Below are 20,507 nucleotides of genomic sequence, written 5' to 3'. Positions count from 1 at the left end.
ATAATTCGTGGCAATTGTATGAGTGAATTGGCAGCCATTTTTAAACTGCTCACTTACTATAATAGAACAGGAAGGATGTGGACAATGAAAATCGTATCGAGATAGTAATGTAAACGAATGACACCAAATGGCTTATAATTGACCGTGAAGGAATAAAGAGCTCGTATTGCTCAGTTCGAGTTTCATTTCTATTGGACGGTACTTGAGCGAACGAACTGTATTCCCGTGCGATAGAAATGGTGAACTGTCAACACCTTACCAATCTCAGAACATGATTTTATTTCGTATATTTGCCGAGAGTTGGGGCGATCTTGCCTGAAGCTTGTCCGGTAAAGATCGCAGATTACGCGACTGGTCATCGAAGTGAACGGACACCGGCATGCAGCAATGTTGGTTTTAACATGCGAGAGGAGAACGAGTGCAAAGATCGTGGCTCTCGAATGCTAAGTTCCTATAATAATGGCAGATAATGTACACAGGAAATCGCATAAACTCTCGGATGGTAGTAGAAAGATATCTAATCCGGTGCATCGTACGACTACGGAAACGATTCGGTTAGGAGAGCCTGATAAACTACACCAGCCGGTTAGCTTGACCACCTCAAGCAACGTGACCAGTAGTAACCAGTGTAGAAAAAAGACGTCGTCTTTTCAAATTACAAGTGTTACAGTCGGTTGTCGTATGAGCAACGATGCCGGCGAAGATTCCAATGACGATTTGGATGAATCCCACACAGAAGATAATTCTGTGGAACATTCGCGTATTACCGATATTGATATCGAGACGCCTAGTTATTCGGAAGATACCTTCTCTAAGGAGGACGTATTTTTCAACACCAGTAATGCTGCACTCAGTACTGCTCCGGTGATTCCTACCAGTTCACAATATGGACTGGCCATTGTACCGTCAGAAGGAAACAGTGTGAACAATTCTGTTAACGATAGCAATATCAACACATTAGACATTACATCTGTTACCGACAACAATATTATTAATTTACTGTCGAGTAATGCTAAACAAGATTCTGATTTACGAGAGGTACATTCACATGGGAGAAATGAACGTTTTAAAGTAGTCAAAATTGAAAGTACTGAACCATTCAAAAGAGGTAGATGGACCTGCATGGATTATTTGGATCATACATCGGTAAATCAACCTACAGCTATTGGTACCCCTAAAGTTTCCGATCCAAATGAGGTGTGCATATCTTATGGGGTTACAGATAGTGGAATTGTAATTCCAGATGCATCTAAACAATCTGTTGTATCTGACGATAAGAGCATTAATCTTGACGTCAATGGAACAGTTCACTCTCATCCTGATGTGCAGTCATCGATTGGTGTACCGAACAATAGTTCAGTTACAAGTTCAAATTATGCAGTAAACAGTTCTATTCCCCCTACTGTACAGCATAATCCCACGCAACCAAATGTTCAACCACCTTCGCAAATTCCTCAATATTTTCAGTCATCCGCGCAACAGTTAGCTTCTCAACAACAAGGACAGGGATCTACGTTGCCATCTAATTTACAACCTACGCATCCAAATAATCTTGGACAACCTCAGAGTATGCCTCAAGGTTCTATACCTATTATAACTCAAACTAGTAGTAATAGTGTTCCGACTCAACAAAATATGACTCATTCAAAAGAAGATCCATATCTGGGAGTTAGCACGCAAAATCAATCTTTACCTGGACAAACTGTTTGTCCTTCATCGGTACAGCAAACTAATGTTCCAACTTCTCAAGCATCAAATATACTTGTTACCCAACATCCATCCCAACAACAGCAGCAACAGCAACAACAACAATCGCAGCATCCACCTCAGCAACAACAACAACAACAACAACAACAACAACAGCAGCAACAACAACAGCAACAGCAATCGCAACACCCTCCACAGCAACAACAGCAACAGCCTCAACAGCCATTGCAGACACAAAAACCAATGACTCAGATTTCCGAGCCACTAACTGCCGTTCAAGGAATGCAGGGCATTCAAAGTATACATAAAGTTCCTCAAACAGGTACACAACAATCTTCCTCAACTATTCATGCACCAGGACCACCGGTACAGTCTCAAGTTATACCACCAACACAAATGCAAACGCAATCCTCTGGTAGCAATACTCAAGTGCAAATGGCTCAAGTGTCAGCTGCTTGTCAAAATGTTGTGGCAGGAATGCAGCAAGGGACTATAACGTTTCATCAACCTGATCCAGAGCAGGACTCTATTTCAGGCATTGTAACTACTGCTGCAGCACAATCAGCTGATGCTACTCTCTTGGAATCTTTAACCGAAGTTACACAAGGAAGCGATGAACATCATACCCTTGAAGATAGTGAAAGGTTTGTATATTTATCTATTTTAATTTAATGTATAATTACAAATTAATACATTAAATGTTTACTTTTGCAATAAATCATTAAATTTTGTTACAGCGTGTCAGGAACAGGTGCAGTAGCGATTGATAATAAAATTGAACAAGCTATGGTAATTAAATTTTCCTAATTAAAACAACACAATATATAATTTGGAATAAATATTAAAAGTAACAATATAATATTCCTATTTACTCATTTACAGGATCTGGTAAAAAGTCATTTGATGTTTGCTGTACGAGAAGAAGTTGAGGTATTAAAAGAAAAAATCGCAGAACTTATGGACCGTATTAATCAATTGGAAGCTGAAAATTCAATCTTAAAAGCACATGCTACTCCAGAAACATTGGCTCAATTAAGTCAAACAACAGCAAAATTACCCCAAAACAGTTCAGGAAGTGGTCAATAGGTAACCATTGTACATAAGTTTCTATCAATACTTTGTCAAGAACATAATATAATTATTGTATATAACTTTACGATTTTTAGAAATTTATAAATAATGAGATTTATTATATTATACATATTAGCATTAGTCTTATTTTTTTTTTTTTTTTTTTTTTTTTTTAATTAAATTAAAGATAATAGATTATTTTTTACTATTTCAGTTTATTGATTAGGAAATATATTTAAAACTGTACATTGAATTTTTCTTTCAAAATGGTCAACCGTTTTGGAAAAAAAAAAAAAAGAAAAAAAAACATTGTTGCGATCCTAGACACAAGCAAAGACGTATATGAAAAAAATGCATGCCAGGACTAAAAACAGCATACATAACCAGAGTTGATATTGTTTTACGATAGAATTGAAGATTTTGAACGTGTTAAAAAGAAGATATTTAACGATACAAAATAGGCAGCTAGAGACATCCTTAATATTATTTTAATATTCGGCTAATTTGGATGATCATGTCAATGTAATAGTTTAAAAAAAAAAAAAAAAAAAAGAAGAAGAAAAAAAACAAACAAACTAACTAAATTTTCCATCATTTGGATTATTGTTAAGATTTAAGTAACGAAATTACGTTGATTAAAAACGAAAATTATGTCGATAAAATAAAAAGAAAATATTAATAATTTGGTTTACATCACATTTGAGGGATCTTGTAGTACCGTGTTGTACGTGTTCTGTATATTTTTTTTTTTTTTTTTTTTTTTTTGTTAAAGATTATAATGCCAAAAAAGCATTTGAAAGTATTGTTCCTATTACATATTTTAGTTATCTAATTAATTTTTACATTGCATTTTTGTAAGAAGCTAAATCTTGGCACGACACTTTCAATTTTAAGTACCATGGATGTCAAATCGTATAGTTTATTATATTTCGATACTCGTGTCATAGTCTCGTTAATTTTTTTTTTCTTAAACTGATATGTAATATATATATATATATTTAACAACAAACAAAGTGTCCAAGAAACTCTTATGGTGTGCATCTGAAAACTCGCAATATTTTGTCATTTTATGTTACATCTTATATGAGCCTAATAAAAAAAAAAATTTTTTCATTGTATCGATCATTAGAATTTCTTAAAAAGTCTTCAAACGTTGCTTTTGTCGTCAAAAGCAGAGAGAGAGAGAGAGAGAGAGAGAGAGAGAGAGAGAGAGAGAAAGAAAAAAAGAGAAAATTATAACGTGATAATGAGAGCCAAAAGATTTATATTACACGATTTAAGTAAATGTAATGTTAATATAATTATACATAGAGCTTATAGAATGTGAAAATGACTTCTTTGAAAATACAGGTTACTTGATTGATTAGCACAACATAATTTTGGGAAAGTTTATTGGACCACTATAAAGACTAAATATGACACTTTTAACATAAATCCTTATCAAGAGAGAGAGAGAGACAAAGACCGCTTTATGATAAGGGGAAAATTATAATTCATAAATACACCTTATAAATTTATAAATGTTATAAATTTTTCTATGAAAGAAAGAAAGAAAGAAAGACAAAAAAAAAGGACAACAACACATAACCATCTTTTCTTATGTCAATATCAGTAATGTGGGGGTTTTTTTTTTTAAGGGGAAGGAGGAGAGACAAGCGATGATCACTTGACAAATTCATACAAATCCGAAGTTCTTTGTTTTGATAGCAAGAAGTAGCTTATGGCGTAGAACATGACGAGAGCTGTACAGTGGAACGTATAGGCGAGAAATACATGTATTTGCAGTTGGTAGATGGGCATCGTCGGCTGGTCGAATCGTGACACTTGGCATTGGTTGAAAACCATCTTCGCTTGCTGGTAATGCAGGAGATCCTGTCCAAAAATATACCTAAAAAAACAAAAAAACAAATCAAAAATAAAATAAACATCTTTTAAATCATTTCAACAAAAACAAAAAAATGTTATCATTAAAAACAAATCAAAATATTCATTTCTTTCCTTGTGACCACAATTTGACTATATACATGTATATATACATAATTATTTCATGTTTATGCGACACATAATATTTGAACAAAAATGATTACCAAATCCTGTCGTTCAACGTGTGACATTTTTTCTACAATTGACCATAACCATCTCTTAAACTTTACTAATTTCTCTGTAGCTTCTCCAGATTCGTCGTTAAATGATGTGTACGATATCAAAACTGATACATTAATATCACCGACTCCGTTTAAAAGCAGTCTTAAATCTTCAGATGTTAAACCATCCAATGCTCCTTCGGGAAGAACATCGAATACTCCTTCTCGCATTGTATGCAACGCCTTCTCTTGTACTTTTATCATACGTACTTCTGCATATTTTCGTACGTAATCATATACATTGCTAGCTGTAACTTCTATGTCACGACCGCTTGTTATAAGTTCGATTGAACCACCACCTTCTTCAGGACATAAATCAATGCTAAAGGAAAAAGAAAAAGGAAACCAAGATTAAATTAAATCAATGATTGGACAATTTTTTTTGTAATTTACCTAAAAGTAAGATCCAGTGCAGAGAATAAACTGTTACTATCCTTAGTTTCAGCATCAATGACGAGTTGTCTCAAACTTTCATAAATCACAGAATCGAAAAAGGCAAGATCATGAAAACGTATTGGCCTTGATAATATATATTTAATAACGTGACGATTTAAAAATATTGGACACAACTCGTTTTGTAATAGACATAAGCCTATTAATCTATTAAACAAAAATAGAAATGAAATGAAACGATTAATACATTAGCTACATTGATAATATTCTAATAACGAGATAAATGTTTGATAAATGATAAACTTACCTGCCTACGTTCCTGAAAGCATTTAATCGTTCAAAACTGGCTCTACCTTGTCTAGGTGTATAAAAACCTCTTTTATCGGGTGAATAGAAAAGAGGAGCATTATCTTCTCCGTCATCCATTATATTAGTTTCTAATTTTTTTTATTAGCTGCACAACGTTCAGTTAAACTGAATACATCAAGATCTAAAAGTGCTTCGCTGGTTAAGTCTTGATTATGACTATGAATCAATTCAAATGCTTCTTCCACTTTTTGTCTTAAAGCATCTTCTGAAGCTAAGAGCATTAATAATTGTGCTGGAGACAATTCGAGTAACATTCCAGTTATTTTTTCTGCTAATGCAGGTCGTAATGCATGTACCTAAACAGAGTATATATATACATAATTTAATATCACATTATCCTTTTTACGTAAATATCTTATTTTGTTTTTAAGAAAGATTCTAACTTTAGGATACAATCTATCACCAAGTTGTTGTTGATGCACTGTCAAATGTTCATTGTTAGGATGACTGGCTGGTAAAGGATGAGTATTGGATGATGAACTTCCAGATCCAGATGCATTATTTCCCTCCACGGAACTTGATGGATGAAAAGAACGAGCTTCGAAAGACAATGCTTTACGTGTTTCACGACACTTACCGGATGATCTAGGATTCTTAAATAAAATTTCAAATTTTAAGGAAATGCTCTTTTATCGAACAGTCGTCGTCGTACTTGCATCTAATTTGAAATATTATACATACTTGTCTTCTAAGATCACGATCGCGATCTCTGCTTTTTAATTTTTGTAAAACGTTATACTGTGTGTATTTAGAACCAACTTGGGCTGCTTCGAGACTAGGTAACTTCTCGTTTGCAAGTAGGGCCTAAGAAAAGATAACAGAACATTGGATTATTTTTCTGAGACGAGTAGGATATTGTAAATACGATGACTTTCAATATTTATGCATATCTTAATAAATACAAAATAATATTTGGAAAAATTAAACCAAATTCAATTATGAGATATGCATTATTAAATAAAGTGCATTTAGTATTTACAATCTCCCACTCGTCATCTTTTTACATCTGTACTTAATTTAATTTCTCAACATTAGGTTTATGAAACATTTCTTATATTTCTATTTTTACGAGTATGCGTCATATTGTTTTTTGTTTAAAAAAAAAAAATAATAATAATAATAACAACTTATTTTAAGACCAAGAGATAAGAGAGAAACATGTAAATGGTTTTTTCAATTTTCATAAACCTAATGTTAAATAAAATTGCTTGACAAAATTATCTAAGATAAATAATATAAATTTGAAATAATAATCCTTCACACTATACTTTCATAATACACATTCATTATCACAAACCTCAGCAATTGCAGTATAAAAACTTCTAGCAACACCTGATCCTTCACCTGGTTCATCTTTAAATGTTACTTTTACTCGATTTACTGCTAATGGTGGAGAATTAGAAGTTCTTTTATTATACAAATTGTATTGTGTATTCAATTCTTTCATCGTTTGCACCAGTAATTGAGTTCTGTCACGTTCAATCTATACAACAACAACAAATAATGAACAAATATTAATACTTATATTTATTTTCTGAAATTAATTTTTGTTGTTGTTGAAATAAATATTTAAGTTATCGTATGATATATAAAAACTGTGATATACTACTACTATGTATTATAAATCACAAGGATAAAATTACTTTTGACAATGTGATATCCTTTTGTTGAGAATTTCTAAGTTTTTCCATATTCCTACGGAATTTAGCTTCTTTCACAGAGAAACCACCAAGTTCGGATACAATTGATCCTGCTTCTAGACCAACATCCTCCATAAAAACACGACCAAATAAATCCAATGATAATCTCCATCGTCCTAATAGAATATTATGAGAAATATTTGTCCCAATATTTAAGATAGTTCTAGTAGATTCCACTGGACTTGTTACTACTGTTTCGTGGGCAGAAATTTCTTGACTCGTTACGGCTGGATCGACTTCTTCGGAAACGTCGGAATTTTCTACCGATGGAATGAACAGTATTTCTGGTGCACTAAGTTTGTGTAAACTATCCTATGTAAAATAAAAATTAAATGACAGTTAATGATATATATATATATATAGATGAATGATAGATAAAGTAATAGATTATGTTAATGAAATAAATTGCTTACAACCATACTGCTAGCTGCTCTAACTATAACACTTCTATTTGTTTTACACAAATCTTTTGTACTCTTGCTATTTCCGGAATCATTTTGATTACTGGTTGATACTATAATCGGTGCCCTGTCTATATGCTGTTGTAGTAGTTGGTTCACAGGAAAAGGTATTGCTGATGATAGTGGCATTGGTGATGATAATGGCATTTGGCTTTCATCTGTTGCACGATGAAATTTAAGTTTGTCCTATAATAGATAATTATTTTATGATCAAAATACATATACGTATTGATAATTATATATATATATATAAATAATGATGAAGTAAAATATTACAGTATATTTCATTGATACAGAATCTCCAGCAGAAGCAGAAGGTCGTCTTATTTCTGTAGAAGTGAATGTAGGACCAGGAACAATTTGACCAAATGTAGATGACATATTATTTTGATTGTCTGCACCACGTGCGGAGAGTCCAAGTCTTGTAGGTAAACCTGCCAAAGGATTTTGATTGGCAGTACCTGTTGGTTGTCGTGGGATACCAAAGAGATCCTCACGTCTTGAATGTGGCTGTAATAAATGCGGCTGATCAGCTAATGGTAATGCCTCGCTCATAACTGTGTCAAATGGATCGAGAGGTGGGCAACCAAGACATAAGGTAGAATCTGATCTTTGGAAGAAAGGATGTTTTCTTCCTTTAGGTGTAGAATTACTATTTCCAGAACCATTCATGGAAACTTGAAGTAAATCTGGATAATCTACAGAATCAGGTTCTAATGCATTAGGTGCTGGAGAATTGTATTCCTCTCCTTCATCATTATCATTTTCATCCTAGAAAATAATCAAAGAAAATTGTAACCTTTTTTTTTCGCCAAAAGTGTATGAGTTGTCGCAATTAAACGCCTATCATAGATAAATGTTAATGACATCGTCAAGAGAAATATTATTCATCAAATTAGTATACAAACTTGTTCATTCCATGTTGCGTTGTAATTAGATTCCTTTTGCGTTTCACCTCTTGATGTTAATGGTTCAGAAAGACAACGCATATAATATACAAGAGCATCAAATACATATGCTACATGTCTTAATGCGGAAACATCTAAAACTGGTAAACTGTCTCTGTGTTCTCCATTATGAGCGCGCATCAAAGATAAACAGTAAGACAAAAACTCTCGTCTAGCAGAATGCAAATCACCACCTGTAAACAAAATGTATTTATTCGTCGTTTCTCTTACATCATCAAGTGTCATTAGTTTTTTTTTTTTTTTTTTTGTTAGGAACCCAAAGTTTGTACTTAAAAATTAATTGTGCTCCTAGCTTCGGTGGTTAAGCTGGCAGTTTAATGTGAGTAAAATAGAAAGTTATGAAATCAACTCAATGTTTAGCTATATTACGGAAAATTCAAAATTGCATATAAACATATAAAGCAATAGGAAGAACATATCTTCACACAAACCTTCACGTTCTCTGCTATTCCTAGCAGGTTCACTAACACCAGCAAAACCAACAGTAAGTCTTGTCGAAGCTTGAGGAGCAGAAATATTGGAACTTGTTGCAATACCACTGCGTTGATTTCGACTTGCATTTCCTTGTAATGTCAAGGAAAGAGCCGCCGAACTCAATAGTCCAGTAAAATTTCCGCCAGAAAGTGAAGGAGCATTATTAAGTGGATGTTCAGGATGTGTTGGATCAGCACTACGAGTCAAAGACACTCCAAATCTTAATTGTGCTTCAGTTGCATCCATAACTGTTAAAAGCCAATCCCATGTAGGTTTCAAATGTGATTCTAAATATAACTGCAAATACAAGACAAATATTTAATTTTATAATTAAATTAGACCATTTGAAAAATATCCACACAGAATAGTATATAAAATGAATACCTGTAAGTTTAGGGCATCTTGAAGAGTAATTTCCATTAGTTGTGGTAAAGAAGGAGCTAATGTTTTGTAATCTTGTATCATAACTAATAGATCAGCAATTTGTCGAATGACAATTCCAAATGCTCGTGCCAAACAACTTGCAGTGGTTCCCATAGTTATAGGTTCTTGTGCAGCTGCAACCGCAGATGTAGCAGTAGTACGTCTCAGAGATACAGGATCAATGAAAACTAAGTTACTGCCACCAGTAACTCGTAAGCCTGCAGTACGTGTACTTGACTCACGATTACGAATAGCCCATTGCATAGAAACAGGTGCCAAATTGTTACGATGCAAATGACCAGATGATCCACTACAATAAATAATATTTATATATTATATATAAATAAATTAAAGATATTTATCAATAACAAATTATATTATTATACCTTCTACGTTCCAATTGTTCATCTCCATTTTGAAAATCTTCATTATCTTGTTCGTCTGTTTCTCCTGCTTCACTTTCATCATCTTCTTGTTGACTAGATTCACCAGATTCATCTTCAGGAAATAGTAATATTGAGCCCATGCCACCGTCAGAGCCTGCAGTAGCTCCAGTTTGTACACTTCGTTGAGCAGAGGCTGCATCTTGATTACTATGATTATCGTCCGAATCAGATTCAGTTTCGGCTTCAGCTAAAAGGTCTAATTCTGTGTCAGATTCTCCTTCTCCTGCTTGTTCTTCTCCAACACCACCTGCATTGCTATCGACTTCACCGAGCGGCTGGCCAGCAACTGTACCGGAAACACCTGGTTCGTCATGTTCACTTATGTCTCCATCCATATCCATATGGACATCTTTAAATAAGAAATTGATATTAATTATATTATAATTATATCATAATATAAATATTACTTACCCTCTCCACCTTCAACTTCATCCATTGCAGATACATCTCTTGCAATAGTTATATTATTATTTACTTGTTGCGTTTGTAAACCACCATCTAATGTTTGAGAACTCACCCCACTGTGAGGTATTAATGGTTCTATAGAAAACAATTCCTCAGATCCATTTATTACTTCCACAGCAGAACTTGTTAACGTAAATGGTGCTGTTGGACGTGCTACGCCTAATCTTACTGGAGCTATTAATGAATCTGCAGTTTCACATAATTCTTCAATTGCCAATTTGATTAAGGCTTGAAATACTTTACGACATTTCATTAATGGTTGAGACGCTTGACTTGCACTTTTTCTTTTTGCTGTATTAGGTGCCATTTCGATAGTAAATATTACGAATATTCGAGCTACAGATCTTACAAATCGTCGAGCAACATTGTTAGCTTCTTCTTGTCGTCCAGGTATTGTCTCATTATGCAATTCTCTTATAAGAGTAATAAGTAAAATATCAAGCATTTCTGAACTGCATTTAACAAGTAACAAATGGGTAAATTTATCTAGTAATGCTGTGCCACTTTGACGACATAATTGCCCTTGATCTCCGAACAGTTGTTCATTCCCATTTTCTGATACTCCTGACATAATCATACACTGAACTGCTGACCAGTCATTTAGCAATCTTTCGAGAGCATTTCGACTAAAACGAGGTGGTTCTAAATCATGATCGGGCATGTCAGAATCAGCACCTAATCCATCTGAAGATGGTGCTTTACGACTTGCAGATGTTGATCTAGGTCGAGTTGCTGGTCTAAATTGGCGTTGTTCTATAAACTGCCTTCCAACCGTCTGAGCCAAAAATAATAAAATGCATTCTCCTCTTGAATTGATTTTAGTAGCTAGATCAGTATTGACCACGAGTCGACATAAGAGATCATAACGTGCAACTTGATAACCAGCTATAAGTGCACGACATTTACATTTTTCCCAACAATCGCAATATGCAGTTGGTGATGTTCTTTTAAGTTTGCAGTCGTGTCCTCTGTGGCAAACACGAGCACATTCGGTGCAACAGCATAAAGATCCTGTTAAACCACAAGTTCTACATTCAAATATATCTTGATTGATATGATCTGCGCCAGTCCATGTAAAGCTACAAGTGTCGTTACAGCAAGTCACGAATAGAGGAGATAAATCCGGATTAGCATCGGGAGGTAGAATCATTGCCGAACATTCCTTGGAATCTCTACCAACTTTTTGAATGGTGTCTAATAAAATTAAAGCTGCGTGATATGCACGAACAGACACTGCAAGCATTAACGGAGTTTGTCCTTGAGCATCCTTTGCTGTAAGTAATTCTTTCAAGTGAGGTGCTAATACATTGTTTTCACACATGTACTTCAGTATTAGTATCGCATTATTCTTCCTTTCATTGGAATCTACAATATACGTATTATTGGATGCTGCTCCTATATTAGGTTTATTCATCATAGATATACTAGCAGCACCTATACTAAGTAAACTGTCTTCTTCTCCAGATGTGTTGTCAAATGCCTCAGGTGGCCAACTCAAAGTTGGTATTGGTTCTTCGATAGGCGCTGAGGTATTATCTGGATTTGGTACCATTGCATAACCAAATTCTTTTTCACTTTTTTTGTTAGAAGTTGGTGCACACATAGTAACACAAGCATGAAGAATATTACGATTACCATCACATCGTTCTAATAGTATTGATTGAATTTGAGCCGCATTACCCTTCACATCTTGTTCTAAATTACAAAATACTTGTTTAACACTATCATAGTCGCATCTCAGTATACGTGACATTAGTAGAAGATTGTCAAACGCCAATGCAATGACTGCAACTTGATTTTTCAGATGTATTGAATTCGAGCAATTTGGTATTGGAATAGTTGATGTTCCAATGCAAACTACTGGAAGTAAGTCTAACCAATTTGGATCTCGAATGGCATCAGCACAATCTTTTGCTATTGGATAAATTGTATTATTTCCATCTCTAAGTATCATGGAACATTCAATATTTTCTCCAGCACTAGTTAAATTAATATTTTGAGGCTGCAATCCTAAGAAAGCATTAATATCTGAAGGAATATAGCAATCTTGGACATATCTACCTGTACTTAAATTATATACAACATAGCTCAATTTATTTCCATTTTTTAATATCCCATGAATTCCCTGTCCGTCTGTTGCAATAGTTAAAAGATTGTCACTTGAGCCCTCGACTATATTGACTCTTCTAGGTGTACGTTGGAAACAATCGGGTGCTCTTGGATTCATCGACGATTTAATAACTTGTAATTCATCTTTCCTTAGTAGTCTACAGTCTGCTAATAATTTGATCAATTCCTCAGCTGTCAAATCTTTAAAATCAGATGTACTGAAATCTTTCTCTTTAGTTTCTTTCTCCTTTTCCTTTGAATCTTTTGAAAAGAACTTAACTGCTACGTAACAACCGTCGACTTTAATGACTTTCCCGATAGGAACGGTTTTAACATCTTCTACAAATATCACATCTTTTAACTGCCAATCTTCTTCATCCTTTCGCTCGGGTTCTCCTTCACTTCTAGGGGTTAAACGTTTCTGTCTCTTATGACTCGTTGTAATGCTACCAGTATCGCTACATGTGCTAGAAGCAGGAGAAGGAGGTGGTGGCATATCAAGACGATCAGCTGTTTCTTTATGATTTGACTTATTTATAGAGGCATTTCCATTTCCATTTGATTCACGTTTATCAAAATTTGTATTAGGTAAATGTGATCCAGCAGGTAAGATTTTAAATCTGCAAATGACATCTAAGCTCCAAGCAGCTGTTAATAGTTGTCCTACTTTTGGTACTCCGTTAGCTATTGTAAATCCTAGAAAAGAGAAAAACATATTTTATGAAAATATATAATATATATTATATCGATTCTATTATCAAAAAAAAAAAAAAAAAACTATTAATAAAATAATTTACCTATTGCACCAGGTTGATACATCGGACTATTTTTCATGCAGACATGTGTACCGTAACTAATGTCATTTGATACCACTGCAGATGGTCTATGTTTGCGTGATTTTGCTTTATATTTCTCCCATAACTTTTTACGTTGAGAAAATGGCAAAACTCCCCTATTTACAAAAAATAGAAATAAATAGTTAATTGTAATTTTGTAATAAATTAAATAATTATTTACAAAACGTATAATGATACTAACCACCAATACAATGCACCACTTTCAAGTTTTGCTACAGTATATAAAGCACACGTATGAAGTGATACAATTTTATCCAATGTAAATTCAGTAAAAGCTTGTGCTGGATGTTCCAAACGAGAAGCAACATGACCCAAAAGTTCGTCTAACCAAGTAGCTACCTTGCCACTTTCTGTGCTAACAGAACAGCGAATTGCTGTTGCTGAGATATTAACTATTTTTTCTGTTAATAATGCTAATGGTATAGTTTTCGGATGATGAACATTTGGATTCTAAAAATGGAAAATTATATTATTTGTATCGTGTTTCTTTGCATAACTTATAAATTAATACGTGTATATACAATTATAGGTACCTCTACATGTTTGTAAGGTTCTGGATCAGACCATTTCCATTGGTACAATTGTCCAGAAGTGGAAACAGCTATTAATTCGCTGTAGAGAGCAGCAATTTGAACAAAACGTGGAGCAGTTTCATTACTACGTTCGTGCCACCACTCAAGTTCTTCTGATATCCATAAAGGACTTAAAGAAGCTAATTCTTTTTTCTTGTTTTCTATAAATACAAAATGAAATCAAAATTATTTGTATACATTTATCTATCAACATTTAAAACCTAGTGTATATATGCCTATCAAAATATATTTACCAGGATCTTTCTCCCAAGAATCTTTCAGAGCAGTTTCTAACCAACGTCGTGGTCCGTAATATTGACGATCCCTCCATCTGCTAAAACTATCACGGTCTCTATCACGTTCAGATGATCGTTCTCCTTCTCTGTCATTACCAAGTCTTCTAGAAGAACTTCCACGGCTGCAAAAAATATAATATCAACTAAATATCTACTTTTTAATATCTATATATCAATTGAATTAGAATTCTAATGAATTTATTACTGTCGTATGCCTGCATATCCAAACATATCTTCAGAAAACATAGAGTCTGCATCGATTATAACAGAATGATCATTATTACTAAAGCCTCCATCTAATAAAGAGATAAGATCTTCTGGTACATAACTATCTGCTGCATCATCTGCATCATCCCCTTCTTCATCATCACGTGACAATAGATTATTCACAGCTAAGTTCACATCTAAATTAGTACGCTGTAAAAAAAAAGCAAAAAAACAAACATGTCATTTATATAATTTAATTTAATTGATACATAAGATTATTGATAATTAAATAGTCAAATAAATAACCTGCAATTCTCTGATAATTAAATTGCGACTTTTTCCTTGCAATACTACTTGAGCTTGAGATATTAGATCTTCCGGTACAAATGGAGCAGGAACTGAAGCAATAGGACGTGAACTGTTACCACTTCCACTTCCCATGATCACTCCAGGAGGTCCTATTCTTCCACTGCTACCGCTACTTCCACTATTACTACCACCCCGAATGGCAGAACTGCTTCTCATAATCCTTGCCCTTGATCGTGAGATACCTGCTCTGCTACCACTTCCACTGTTTCCACTACCACTAGGAGTGGAATTCGAATTGCCAACATGGTTTTTAGTTGTACTGAAATAGCATAATGTGTACAGAATATCAGTTTCAAAAAGAGTTCATTTTATATTAAATAATTCATCTAATTCTTTAAATATATAATAACACGATACATACTTTCTGTTCGGTTCAGTTTTACTTAAGTCCAGTCGATCAGACAATACTGTAAATGCGACACGACAGATTCTATTGTCTTCTGTAAGTAAGGCTATATGAGTCGGACCAATGACAATACGCTTGATTGGAACTTTTAATCCATTAAATGCAGGTGGGGTAACATAACCGTATCTATTGATCTTCTCTGCAACTTCCTTAAGCCTTAAATAAAAAATAATCATTGAAATTAATATAAAATGAGTGTATAACTGTATGATATATATATACACTTTAATTTTATATAACCTTGTTATGATTTTAACTAATTAAGAAAAATAATCAATTAAATTGTAAATGTGAGCATTATATGATAATTTCATGTGAATAAACCTAATGTATGTAATAAATATTTTAGAATAATTAATTAGTCAGTAGTATCATTAGAAATTAGGATAATAAAATATTCATTAGTTTTTTTTTATAAAAATATATATTATCAATATGATAAAGAATGTATGTTTCATAAATATATTAAGTATTAGAAATTTCCCGAAATATGTGCTAATTTAGTGCAATCCATTATGAATAATGACAACGTCAAACTATATTATTGTAAGTCATTTAATAAGAAAAGTATGAAATTAAATTGAAGCGAAACGAGATAACGAGAAATTAGATAAGTAATGGTGCTTATTAACGTATTGTTCAATTTCTCTTTAATGTCTTCATAATGAATAGGTTTAGAACAATTCGATACTCAAAATGAGCAAATCTGTAAAGAAAAATAAGGATGAAACATTTTCATTCGATTAATGATTATAGAAATGAAAAAAAAACGTGAAAACTTAATGATTAGGATATAATTTGATAAGGAATAAAAAAACGAACGAATACGAATTAATATGCCATGATAGAATAGTCAGCAGACATTCCGAGAAGTAGATACATCCACTACAGCATAAGGAATATTCACCTATCATTAAGTTGATCATCAGTTCCCGGTAAAGGATGAACGACAAAGTGTATCGAAGTCATCTTTGCTTATTGTGCACTCTTTTCTAACCGAAAAGTATCTTAAAGCACGTTTACACAGAATTTCACTACACAAGCTAAACGATTTTCTTCAGCCATGTCTCCTTCGGAAACATCCAGTTCTGCGTTCTTAAAAGTAATATGGCGGCACTATCTCTCGATGTATTCACAAATACACTGAAGATTATCTGATACGATATTACTTTTGGTAAAATCGACGAAATATTATTACTTTACTTTTTGTCTTTTTATTTACGAATAAAAAATTGTTTATTATTTAATGCGAATATAACTGTGTAAAATCTCCACACGTATAGAATACTCCGATGATTACGACGTTACGATAAGAAATGCACGATTACATCGATTTGACGTGACGTCACACGATAGAAAACACTAGAAAAACTTATTTAATAATATTCATTATACCGATAACTGTTTATTATTCACAATTCGTGATTATTAATAATATAAGTATTTTCAAAAGTATTTATTTTATCTATACTATCATATTTTACTAGACAAATAAGCTTATTTTTATTATTTACTAGAGATAAAAAATTTCCAAAAAATATAATTAACTTTACTACTATAAACTAATGGATATAGTAATACTAATTGAAAAATTAATCTTGTAACTTTATTATAGATAAATGTTGATTAGAATTATACTAATATATGATCATTTTGACAAAAGTACAAAGTATCCAAACGAAACGTAGTTTCTTTTTTGATTAGTAAATACTTGCATTCCTATTGGTTGTCATCTTTCGAGAAATGAAATAAGTTAATTTTTTACAATATATTTTAAATACAATTTTAAAATATATTATTTTGTTCAAATTTATTTATATTTAATATGAAAATTTAAAAAGATATTTATATAAAAAAATATATTTAGAATAACTGATTACATTGTTGCATGTTCAATGGTTTTCATTAACCAATCAAAAAGAGAATTAGAATAGAACGAGACCATTGATTGGTGGATATAATAATATTCAAAAATGACAATTTACGATAAATAGATGATTTAAAAAAACTTCTATCAAAAAATAATAATATATTAAAAAAGAATAGAAATTTCTATAAAGTACTAAGACTTATTAGATGAAATTATTAAAAAAAGTGTATATACATAGGTAAGTGGGTAATACATAATAATTAACGATAAAGATGACTGCATATAATAGCATTGGAAAAGAAAAATTTCCAATTGTATAAAAAAACAAAAAAAAACAAAAAATGAACATTTTAAAAGATTCAAACAAATTTTCTAGAAAATTATTCAGAGTAATGAATTATTAGAGAGTTCATTGACCTCAGATGCGAATGGTTGATCCATTCTTGATTGGTCGCTTTTTAACATAGGTTTTACGCAGAAGCAAGTATAGAACGCATCTTATTGTATATTGCTGAATGAAATACTACATGCTAAAAAAAACTAAGGAAAATATATTATCATTTTTGTCCTGCAACCTTAACAATTTCTTTCAAAAACGTCCAATAAAATAATAGTAACATTGAGAAGAGTAATTAACAGTGTTATTGGAAAGAGAAGAAAATTAAGGTCAAAAGAGAGAAAAAAAAAAAGAAGAAGAAATAGAAAAAGAAAATAAATAAATAAAGAGATCGAGAAAGAGATCGTGAATTGTCTCTCTTCGTGGTCTTTCTTAACACTTTATAGCGCATCCGCGTTTCACGATTCTCTGGATTAATTTACATTAGTGTAAGTAAAAGTGTATGCGTATGTATATACATATACTTACTCGTTTCTACGAGACCATCGGAAAAACGTGTACACTTTCTAAGAGATCTGTTAAAAAGAATTAATTTAATTTTTTTGTTGATTGATAATTATTCTTCTTTCTATTCGATTTTGTTAATCAAAATTTAACTTTAATTTTTAAAATTTAACAAAATTTCCATTTAAACGAATAATTTTAACTTCATCAAACGAAGAAAGGAACATATTCAATACGTTCATTTTAGTTCTGGCAGGTAAGTGATTTTTTCATTCGTTAGTGATTTGTCATAAAATAACATTTTAAAGGAAAGTTCTTTTTTTTCTTTTTTTTTTTTTATGTATGAAATCTTTTTTGTTGTGTATTACAATTTGTAATAGGATCGAATATATAAATAAATATAAATATGTTTTTTATTATAAAAATAGTTTTCAGTCAGTATTTGAAGTTAGATAGACATATTTTTAGGTCTATTGTTCCTTTAAATAAATTCCAATTATCTGTTTTCTTTCTCTATTTATTCATTTGTAATAAGTTTATCTTTTTGATGTAGAAAATGGCACGAGGACAACAAAAAATACAATCTCAAGCAAAAGCTGCAGAAAAAGCTGCTAAAGTAAAGAAACAACAAGGGCATAGTGCTAATGAACAAAAAAAAGCAGCCCAAAAAGCACTAGTTCACGTGTGTTCAGTTTGTAAGGTAAGAATATTTAAATATATATACATGTACTTATGTTTTCTCTCTCTCTCTCTCTCTCTCTCTCTGTATAATTACTTCAATAATATTATATTTTGATTTTTATTTTATTAGGCCCAAATGCCAGATCCAAAAACGTATAAGCAACATTTTGAAAACAAACATCCTAAGAATGACCTTCCTGACGATTTGAAGAATATATGAGGGTACGAATGTTTGCAAGAAATCGCACATAAGCATGAAGAAAGAGAGAAAAAGAATAATAACTACCAATTGAGTGATATATAGTTTTAAGATTCATCCAATATTAAAAAATAGTTTCAAAAAGAAAAAAGAAAAAAAAAACCAAAAGAAAATATAAACAATACCCTCTGCTAGTGTTTTTTAAAAAAAAGAACTGTTTCACAGTTTTACAGAGAGATAGATAAATTATCTCATGCACACTCTAAAAACATTTTTTGTGTATACTTAATAATTCATGAATGTGCTTGTGGTAAAATTTCATTTGTAATGATATATCTTAATTATTCATATCAAATCGCAAACCTTTTGATTACTTTTAACGCATACGTCACGAATTACAAATACGTCAGAAATCTGTACATTATTAAATAAATAATTTAATAATGATTTTAGTAAAATAATAATTTCAGACAAAAAAAGAAAAAAAAATGTGACTTAATTTAATAAGTTATAATAATAAAAAAAAAAATAAAAAAATAGTCAATTTCTCGTCTATTTTACAAATAGAAAAATTGTCATGCAAAACATAATATATATATATTTAAATTGAAAACTTTTCAACATTTCTATAATCTAGACAAAATCTAATCGAATAGATTTACAATTGAAAAATACAATTTCGTTTTGACAAATATAATAAAATATACTATTCAATTTTTAATTTTCTTTTTTTTTTCATTTTTATAAAATCATTGTCACATCAAATAATATATTATTGAGATCATTTGTTGCTTTTGTTACTTAATTAGTTACATTTTTGTATCTCTGAAATAAAAAAAAAAAAAAAAAAAAAATGTTAAACAACAAAATAACTGCCAATTTAGAGAGAGAGATTGTATCGATTATTATCTAAGCAAATACTACTATCTAGCTAGAAGTCCTTTTTACATAGAACTTTATGTTAATCTAAGAATAATTAGATTAAAAAATTAAACACACACACACACATACGACTTTAAAACTTTAACATGGATGAAAGATATATTAAAGAGTGAAGTAGAAAATTGTACTTAAATTGTTAATGTTATTAACATATAGGATTCTCAAGACGTATAAATATATATATATATATATATATATATATATATATATATATATATATATATATATATATGTATCAAGTGAATTTATTTCGTCACATCATGCGCTTTATTTGCTCATATGTGAATATACCAACATCATTTAGCATTAATTCACAGATACATATATATATTATTCTTATTCTATCAAATTAATAGTAATATTTAATTGTATATTGTATTTTTCAACAAATAATTTCTATGATTTTTCAAAAAGACGTAAATTGCAAATGTATTTATATATTTATGATCTTGAATGAAATTTAACATCTGTATTGTGAAAAAAAAAAAAAAAACAAAAAACAAAGTTTAGAAATAAATTCGTAAATGTATTCCGTAG

At 31.5% G+C, this 20,507-nt stretch overlaps 3 protein-coding genes across 5 annotated transcripts; 2 read left to right on the top strand and 1 right to left on the bottom strand.

Moving 5' to 3' along the window:
- The first annotated feature begins 9 nt into the window (after positions 1 to 9).
- On the top strand, positions 10 to 3,988 carry LOC107070250 (uncharacterized). 2 transcript variants are annotated; one of them, XM_089170433.1, is made up of 4 exons: positions 10 to 2,351; positions 2,445 to 2,496; positions 2,590 to 2,793; positions 2,993 to 3,988. In XM_089170433.1, exons 1-3 carry the CDS (start codon positions 460 to 462, stop codon positions 2,791 to 2,793), a joined length of 2,148 nt encoding a protein of 715 aa, XP_089026559.1. In that variant the 5' UTR covers positions 10 to 459; the 3' UTR covers positions 2,993 to 3,988. The 2 variants fall into 2 exon arrangements, with proteins under 2 accessions (XP_089026559.1, XP_015183760.2); XM_015328274.2 differs by lacking the exon at positions 2,993 to 3,988 and having other exon boundaries at positions 2,590 to 2,906.
- hyd (E3 ubiquitin-protein ligase hyd) lies at positions 3,510 to 16,763 on the bottom strand. Its single transcript, XM_015328247.2, is given in 24 exon segments — positions 3,510 to 4,666; positions 4,866 to 5,244; positions 5,316 to 5,522; positions 5,623 to 5,764; positions 5,767 to 5,980; positions 6,068 to 6,277; positions 6,366 to 6,488; positions 6,982 to 7,167; positions 7,328 to 7,696; positions 7,798 to 8,031; positions 8,122 to 8,616; positions 8,754 to 8,986; positions 9,245 to 9,584; positions 9,672 to 10,020; positions 10,097 to 10,505; positions 10,568 to 13,426; positions 13,528 to 13,682; positions 13,769 to 14,037; positions 14,121 to 14,320; positions 14,414 to 14,577; positions 14,661 to 14,872; positions 14,969 to 15,290; positions 15,393 to 15,593; positions 16,345 to 16,763. Coding segments are annotated over 24 exon segments (8,547 nt in total). The 5' UTR covers positions 16,407 to 16,763; the 3' UTR covers positions 3,510 to 4,453.
- Positions 16,764 to 17,781: 1,018 nt separating this feature from the next.
- LOC107070259 (transcriptional regulator Simba2) lies at positions 17,782 to 20,077 on the top strand. Of its 2 annotated transcripts, none has more exons than XM_015328289.2 (3): positions 17,782 to 18,132; positions 18,702 to 18,848; positions 18,960 to 20,077. In XM_015328289.2, exons 2-3 carry the CDS (start codon positions 18,705 to 18,707, stop codon positions 19,047 to 19,049), a joined length of 234 nt encoding a protein of 77 aa, XP_015183775.1. In that variant the 5' UTR covers positions 17,782 to 18,132; positions 18,702 to 18,704; the 3' UTR covers positions 19,050 to 20,077. The 2 variants fall into 2 exon arrangements, with proteins under 2 accessions (XP_015183775.1, XP_015183773.1); XM_015328287.2 differs by having other exon boundaries at positions 17,784 to 18,404.
- Positions 20,078 to 20,507: the final 430 nt, after the last annotated feature.

This window comes from Polistes dominula, unplaced genomic scaffold (assembly GCF_049000335.1).
Source record: "Polistes dominula isolate Pdom_NZ unplaced genomic scaffold, Pdom_raw_medaka contig_15, whole genome shotgun sequence".
In the NCBI taxonomy this organism is placed as follows: domain Eukaryota; kingdom Metazoa; phylum Arthropoda; class Insecta; order Hymenoptera; family Vespidae; genus Polistes; species Polistes dominula.
Note: the sequence above shows the minus strand (reverse complement) of the source record. Positions and strands in the feature narration are given on the sequence as shown.